At 40.2% G+C, this 8847-nt stretch overlaps 1 protein-coding gene across 3 annotated transcripts; it reads left to right on the top strand.

Moving 5' to 3' along the window:
- The first annotated feature begins 3738 nt into the window (after positions 1-3738).
- Positions 3739-7624, top strand: arl4aa (ADP-ribosylation factor-like 4aa). 3 transcript variants are annotated; one of them, XM_014019004.1, is made up of 2 exons: positions 3739-3842; positions 5761-7624. In XM_014019004.1, the coding sequence occupies exon 2, from the start codon at positions 5861-5863 to the stop codon at positions 6461-6463; it is 603 nt and encodes a 200-aa protein (XP_013874458.1). In that variant the 5' UTR covers positions 3739-3842; positions 5761-5860; the 3' UTR covers positions 6464-7624. The 3 variants fall into 3 exon arrangements, with proteins under 3 accessions (XP_013874458.1, XP_013874459.1, XP_013874457.1); XM_014019005.1 differs by lacking the exon at positions 3739-3842 and adding an exon at positions 3890-4455; XM_014019003.1 differs by lacking the exon at positions 3739-3842 and adding an exon at positions 3890-4451.
- Positions 7625-8847: the final 1223 nt, after the last annotated feature.

An 8847-nucleotide genomic window follows, 5' to 3' on the forward strand; every position in this document is an offset into this window, starting at 1 on the left:
ACCTACCTACCTACCTACCTACCTACCTACCTACCTACCTACCTACCTACCTACCTACCTACCTACCTACCTATCTACCCAAACACACACTCACTTACTCACCTACCTACCTACCTACCTATCCACCCAAACGCACACTCACTTACTCACCTACCTACCTACCTACCTACCTACCTACCTACCTACCTACCTACCTACCTACCTACCTATCCACCCAAACACACACTCACTTACTCACCTACCTACCTACCTACCTACGTACCTACTTACCTACCTACCAACCTACCTACCTACCTACCTATCCACCCAAACACACACTCACTTACTCACCTACCTACCTACCTACGTACCTACCTACCTACCTACCTACCAACCTACCTACCTACCTACCTACCTACATACCTACCTACCTACCTACCTACCTACCTACCAATCCACCCAAACACACACTCACTTACCTACCTACCTACCTACCTACCTACCTACCTACCTACCTACCTACCTACCTACCTACCTATCCACCCAAACGCACACTCACTTACTCACCTACCTACCTACCTACCTACCTTCCTACCTACCAATCCACCCAAACACACACTCACTTACTTACCTACCACGTACCCACCAATCTACATTTCCACTCAACCAAGGTTGGGCAAGATTTTTGTTCTTTACCTGCCCTGTCGGGCAGGTGACAACAAATGTTACTTGCCTGAAACAAAAATGTTCAAAACGTGATTAAAAAAAGTGTACTGTACTTTGTACTACAAAAATATTAACATGGTTACACACAGAGGTACATAATATGACATCTGATTAAACAGATGCAAACATTGCAGACTGAGTCACTCACATTCAGTCAATTGTTTTATCAAAAACATCTTCAAAAACCTTTTTTTTAGACCTTTCCAATGTTTCCCCTAGAGTACTGGCCTTGGGAGAGCTGCTTATAAAAACAGAACGATCAACAGCAGCAGCTTTGTTTTAAATACAATTTACAGAACATGAAAGTCTGAAATTTACATTCATTGAATCGTATATAGTGAATCTCATATCTAAAGACATGAGATTCATTTAAGAGATGTTGAACTCCATACAACCTAATGATAAATCTGACGGTATTTAAACAAGTCAGAAAATACTTAGAGATATCTTATATGGGTATTTTGCCTTCTCAAAATATATTAAAAGATGTATATTTATTTATTTGTTTCATTCTTTCATAACAACAAAACAATTTGTACAGCATTAAAAAACAAAGTAAACCCTACCCTGAATTAAAAGTGTGCAGAGTGAAGAAAATACTCTTATGTGTCCCTTATTTTCAAAAATCAACTTCAAACAAACAAGTTCAAGCTGGAAAAATCTACAAATTTAAAACAAATAAGTAAATAAAACAAAATAATAAAAGAAAACATTTTATTATTTTATCCTAAATAACTAATATGTCTAATTTAGTCATAAAACAATTTCAGATAACTGGAAAATAAGTGTGGTGAAACCAAATAAATGTTATATCGGCCTGCCATAGCTCTCATCTTCATCATCAGAGCAGAAGACGACATTAGCAAGATGGATTTATGACTGAACGAATATCCACATCTTTTTATCATCTCTGTGGGTAACAATACATAAAAAACAAGTTTTTTTCTCCAACAACTTGGGTGAAAAAAAAAAGGTTGTTAAAGCTTCACTCTGCGTGACGTGCAGCGGGAGGGAGGGAGGAAATAATCCTGCGACACGACGGCAAAACGTAACTTTTCTACAGTGGGGGGGAGCATTTTGAGGATTTATTCTTTCTATACTTGTTTTAAAACACTTTCTTCATTTATTTTCAGAATATTTCGAATAAATGGCCCTATAAAAAATAAAGAAATGGTTTACATCGGGACACACCCACCTGCCCCAATATGAGTTTTACCTGCCCCGGGCAGTCGGGCAATAGGATTTGTCGAACCCTGCACTCAACCACATACCTACTTACCTATGAACCCACTCACCCATCCATCCATCCATCCATCCATCCATCCATCCATCCATCCATCCATCCATCCATCCATCCATCCATCCATCCATCCATCCATCCATCCATCATCCATCCATCCATCCATCCATCCATCCATCCATCCAGTCTGGCAATAGCAGATGCAGGGTTATGCAGAATGTAATTTTTTGTTTGACCACAAGGTGGCGATAAAGACAAAACTATGGAACTAAATTCTCCCCAGCTTGCTGAAGACTTTAGATAACTGCATCTGAGACAGATCTGTCAATCTGAATTCTAAATATTCTAAACTAAAGTATAAAATGTAACTCTCGTACTCTCATTCTGTGACCATCCACAGCTGTGTGAAATGATTTCAGTCACATTTTGTTTATAGTGAGAGCTTCAGTTTATGGCCTCCAAAATCAGCTTCCTTTACACTCATTCGTTAGTGAGTTATTTAGGTTAGGTTAGAGTAAACTCTCACGTTATTGGCTGATGTTAAGACTTGTGGCTAAAGACACTAAATATAGACAAACATTAAAAACATAAACTCCTGCTCATGATGCCATTAAAGATATACCTGAACAATAAGTGACCACAAAGTGAAAGGGATGCGGGTGATACTGGCTGGTTCTGATGGCGTTCAGCTGATGGGCAGATGGTATGACCGGACTGCAGCGTCGTAAAGCTCACTGGTCCACTGGCAGCTGCTCATTCTCTGCACGAAGAATTATAAACATGTGAAGCCAGCACATGTCTGAAGCATATCTAAAATAGCTGCACAAATGGGTTTAATGGGTCGGCTGTGACTCTGTGTGGAACTGGGGGGCTAAATATAAAACGACAGGAATATCAGTTTCTGTATAAAGCCTGGGAGGGTAACGCTGTAATGTGTTTTGGTTGTTATCAGTTTAATTCCAGAAGAAATTTAAGTAATTTTAAATTGAAGAATAAAAAGCATGTGCTGTAAATGACTCTCCCAGGTTTAATGTTATTTTGACTGAATTATAGGCTGTTTTTGTGTCTTTTAAGGTGAGTTGACTGTGGTGACCATCTTTAATTGGGTTGATTTCAAACGTTATCCTGTTGTAGAGGAGAGGTACATCCAAATTATTATTATTTTCTTTTAGTTTCATTAAAATTAATCATATGGTTCATGAGACATTTTGCTAACAGATTGGCATACGTGACTCCAAATAGTTAATAAATGTAAACAAACACCTTGTGCAATCAGTTTGTGCACAGATTATGTTGGGGACCAGTCTCAACTACTACCTCATAAATTACAAACTCTATATTTGTAAAGTTGACTGAATTGTAGCCATTTTTGTGCCGCTTAGGTTCAGTTGTCTGTTGCAAATATATCGGCATGGGTTGGCTCCAAAAGTTAATCAYTTTTAGATTTTAATTTAGCGATTACGTCCTGCAGGTTTCATTAAAATATGTGAAGTGGTTCTTGAGATATTTTGCTAACAGACCCACAGTTAATCCAATTTAGCTAATTATATGAAAATGCACCCTTTACCGTTCCACATGAGCAGCTAGACTAACATGAGGTCTTATTTTATTGTCTGGTGAGTTAATAAAGTGCAGAAACAGGGGTATGTTATGTAAGTCGGTGGCTAAAGGCCAGTGTTTGTTGTCTCATCTTCCATCTGAGGCCGGCCGGCTGCAGTGGCGCTGTTCCCGCTCTCTGACCAATCATTTTGAACAAAAACATGCGGATGAATGGGGCGGCGCTGTTTCCTACGAACACACACCCACAGTGAATTGGCACTCTTGTTATCTTGTGTCCTCACACACACACGCACGTCAAGACCGAATAAAACTGCCGGTTTCTGCAGCTGAATTAACGGTGAGTCTTAATTGTGTCTTAATTGTATTAAACTAATGCGTGTCTCGTGCGGCTGCTAGCTTAACTTACCCGATAGCATTCAGCGCTACTGAGGGTTATAGGGGTTGTTTATTCGAAATGTAAACAGTAAAGTTGCTTTACTGGTTGTTATTCACAGTGAAGAGTCTATTWAACGTAAAGGATACTTAAGGGTACGTTTTAAAAATCCCTAAACTTGAGAATTATAGGCGTTAATAGAGTATGTTGTGACAGACGTGCAGAGCATTGGGCAACAGGTGATCTTTACTTCCGAGCAGACGCGTGAGCGATAGCTGTCTTAACCAATCAGCGGGCAGAGAATAAATTCGCGGACCAATCAAATCTGCTCTCGGCTGCCAAGTGTGGGCGTTGTTTCAGCCGGACTGGGCACGCACAGCCGCGGTGTCATCAGCGGTAGATCCACACGGGACGCAGCGAACAGGCAGGGAGGGTGCGCCTGAAGGCTTTTTTTTCCGCCCTCGTTGCTGTGAAAATAAGAGGAAGTACACCGTGAGCTGGTTTTCAGATCGTGTGAAGCCAGGAGAGACGAGGACTAGGCTTTATGCTTTTATCTCCGGAAGACCCAAACTGGTAGGTAAGGAGATTTTGGGGAAAATAAATAGATTTGTTTATGTCCTTAGTTAATTCCTTTTATAAATTTATTGTAAAGGGGTGATCATTGCCATACAGTTACAAATAAATAGCGTCAACCTATTAACCTAACATGTAATYAATGTGTCAAATCGAGCTATAACCACATTTATTTGAACCTGTACATTACATTTACAAAATTAAGGCCTTTATATCTACTCTAGCTATTTTACTGCTATGAAATTAGAAATGTTGAAAAAAAAAAATGGAAGAAATGACTCAGGTTAATCCTGATGTCCAATTGAGGTATTTTGTGTTTACCCTTTAAAACTACATCATAACAATTAGTAGCGTATATTATGTGAATGACATTTCTTATTAAAGTATGGCAAGTGAAATATTCATGTTAGCACCTGTTAACCATTTGTTTTCAGTCAGACAACAGATGGGAAAAGTAGTTTGAATTACTGATCAGATTGTGATTAAAACACATTTTGATTTGTATTGTTTGATCTTTTGGGGGTTTGCTTTATGTAGTTTTATAATGGTGTTTGATGTCTTTAAAAAGTGACTATTTTTGTTCTTATTTAGCATCGCTCACCTGCCTTCCTTTCTTAAAGTGATTTATTTTGGTACTGATCTGTTATTGGTTAGCTAAACTGCACACTTTAAGATTACAGTCGTTTTAAATCAAACAGGTGTTTATATGTGCATGAAGACTTTCCATAACTATTACAGTTATGTCGTATGCGTGCTCTTATAGGAGAATAATGTTTGGTTCTCAGTTTCTTCACGGGCCACAGAGGGTGCTTCTCGAACTCACCTAAGTTATGTTGTCAAACCTGTTTCTGACACAAAAAAACATCAGAGACAAATGTCCAGGTCAAAATATCGTACCCATGATCAATGATAATTATACTTCCTGCTTAACAAAAATGTACTCCAGTAGAATAAATCAAACGTGGATACAAAGCAGGCCGATGCAGGTGATGTGGGTGGAGGTGGAAGACAAATTGATGTGCATACAGATTTGTAAACACAAAAATACTGTGATTTTTAAAAAAACTGGCCTTTCTGAATGCGGCCACATGGCTTGTTTGGTCTCAAACACCCAGAAGTCGGTTGTACTGCAGCAGAGAGTCTATTAAGTTGATTTAGAGTCGCAAACTAGCTTCCAACATTAGCATGACTCTGGCTTTAGATCTATTAATTTTGTTTTTTTCAAAGGAAAAGAATGATGTGAAATAAGATCTGTGAGGCTTAAATGAATTGTTGTTTCTCATCAGAATAACACGTGTTTTATTTTCAGGTTGATGCATCTTGTTTCGGAGCACAAGGACCTCTAAGGAATCCATCTGGACGCCTGCCTTCAACCTCCTCTAATCACCTGTTCTTTCCCATGTGGGAAGATGGGGAATGGACTGTCTGAACAAAAAGGTTTCTGCTCGAGAATGTCGTTCCTCCAGTCCTTCCACATTGCCATCCTCGGACTAGACGCTGCTGGGAAGACGACGGTGTTGTACCGGCTGCAGTTCAATGAGTTCGTGAACACCGTGCCCACCAGGGGCTTCAACTCGGAGAAGGTCAAAGTGCCCCTGGGTGGCAACGGGACCGTCACGTTCCACTTCTGGGATGTCGGCGGCCAGGAGAAGCTTCGTCCCTTGTGGAAACCGTACACGCGCTGCGCGGACGGAATCATCTTCGTGGTGGACTCTGTCGACGCGGAGCGCATGGAGGAGGCCAAGACGGAGCTGCATAAGATCACCAAGACCACCGAGAACCAGGGCGTTCCGGTGCTGGTGGTGGCCAACAAGCAGGACTTGAGGCACTCTCTGGGACTAGATGAAATTGAGAAACTGCTGGCGCTGAAAGAACTGGGTCCTGCGACTCCCTGGCACCTACAACCATCCTGTGCCATCATAGGAGACGGACTCAACGAGGGCCTGGGCAAACTTTACGACATGGTCCAGAAAAGGAGGAAAATGCTTCGACTACAGAAAAAAAAGAGATAAGCCTCCACTGAGACTGTATTGTTGTTTTAATGTGAAGGAAAATATGTTGCCTGGGTGGATTTAAGGTTCTGCTGCAGGCTTCTGTTCACCGTGATGAGTTTTATCAGTCCAAAACTGAGCTTTAAGGTTTTCCGGTCGTGATCGTACGTCAACGCCCGTTGGTCAGAAAGTGAAGAAAGGAGGAACACAGTAAGAAGAGTTGAAGGTTTCAGACACGTGCAAGTATGATGTGAAGCGTGAATAAAGGTACTCATTGCAAAGTCATGAAGACCCGTCAAAAAATAAATCAGAAACGAACAAAATCTGCATAATTTTATATTCAAAGTGACTGAAAGTAGGTCAGCACTAACCATGAACATGGAAGAGTCGTTCCAACAGTTTGGATGTGTTGGTCTGTGTTTACAACACCTATCAAGATTAGCAGCAGGACATGTGTCTCTAATATCCCCAATATATATTTATTTATTCTTGACTGCTGTCTTACCTGGTTCACCCTAAACGTCTTCACGATTCTACGCCATATTTGTTCACGTGACTCGAGCTTCTGCTTTGTTTACATTTGGTGCTTTCCCACATTTCAGAACTGCACAAACCGCTGGAATGAACTCTTTCAAACTGCACCATTTGGTAGAGTTTAGGGTTGATTTCTTTATTTGCAGTGAGTACCTTTAAACGACACTGAGGGTTTGAGGGCTGGAAAGGTGTCAGAAGTTGTTTTTTAAAGGATGCTAAATGATTTCAAACATCTGGTTTAAACAATATTACCAAAACACGACGTCAGGCTTTGAGTAGCTGAAGGGTTATATGGTAAAATCTGAAATAAATAACATTGCACCTGCGACGCAGTAGTATTTAATTGTTTCAAATGTTATAATTTCTACATTTTTCACACTGGACTGTTTTGTGAGAAAAAGAAAAATGGAAAGATTTTTTTGTTTATCACAGTATCAGTTTGCCTGCTGTCTTGTGTCTTTTTTTCTAAAGCACTTTAGATCACTTTTTGTTGAGTTTACAGATTTAAAAATGATCATATTGTGTTTGATTTTACTGATAGGTTTGAATACAATAAATACTAATGTACAGTAGTTTTTCCACACTGGCCTTGTTGACATTAGACAAGAAATGATTATGTTTTGCTAAATAAAGTGTGTTTAGAACGATCTGGTTTATGCTTGAGTTGCTTGGAGTCCTTGGTGTTTCGTCTGGGAGAGATAAAAGTATGAAACCAAGCTGTGGGTGAGAATCTTCTGCAAGCAGCTAAACCAGTTTCCAAGGAGGAGCTGTTCTGCAAGAAAACAAAAACGCACACGAAATGTATTCTCAGTCAGCTTAACCTTTAATTTTTACTTTACAGATTGCCTTTTGGTTGCATTTTCTGCTGCTTGCACAGTAATTATGTCAACAGATGAGCACACCCAAAACTTGAGCATCTATTTTAACAACCGCAGGAAAATCACAACACGCCTCGTTGGGAGTTTTCCCAACACGTCCACATCGTATCCTGCTGGTGAGCAGAACTCAGACTGCTGTCAGTTTGTGTGTGGACTATCACAAGGATCAAATGTGGACAGATGTGAAACAAAACACTGATCAGACTTGTGTTGTTGGCTTTGAAGCCGATGGAGGCGGTTCGCCCTCGGGGTGGGGGGGTGAAAAGTGTCGTCAGCAGTCTGGAGGCCAACGCCAGAGCAACAAGCTGGGGCAGGACTCTGACAGGCAACATTACTGGGGATTTTCTTTCCAGAGTATTTTGGTTGAACACGCAGCCTGGTGCTTTAACACTTGTTCTCTCATTCCTTTGAAACAAATAACGCCAGCCGCCTGATGCAGCAGCTGGTGTCCTGAAATAACTCTGTGATGGAAAGAGAGAGTTTGAAAAATTACATCGCCATAAAATTATTTGAGTCAATAAAGCATCAGATTCTTATCTTCCCGGTTTGCGTCTTAATAGATTTCCATTTTTAAAGGGGCAGCATTATCTAAACGCCTTGAAAATGCCCTCTGTCCCTTTAATAACCTCCTACCATTTCTGACATTCCCACTTCGGCACATCTTCACAACAGGGCTGGATTTTGGCTGAGGACTATGCTCTAGGGAGGAGCTTTGTACCAGCAAGCGTTTAGGCAGCTCCACAGGAGATTCAAGGATTTATCAAACATGCATGAGAAGCAAAACTCTTTGCCAAAGAATGACATGATATGAAGATAAAAAAAGTTGATTTTGCATAATACTCTGTTTAAAAATAGAAAATTGCATGCTTTTTTTTTTAAACTGCATTTTCCACTTTTGTGTGATTTTGGGGCTACATCATTTATAAGTTGGATACTTTCTGATTTAGTAAATGCCTAAAAGCAAAATATAAAATCTTTAATGCCAGTATAGAC

This window comes from Austrofundulus limnaeus, unplaced genomic scaffold, assembly GCF_001266775.1.
Source record: "Austrofundulus limnaeus strain Quisiro unplaced genomic scaffold, Austrofundulus_limnaeus-1.0 Scaffold207, whole genome shotgun sequence".
NCBI classification, from domain to species: domain Eukaryota; kingdom Metazoa; phylum Chordata; class Actinopteri; order Cyprinodontiformes; family Rivulidae; genus Austrofundulus; species Austrofundulus limnaeus.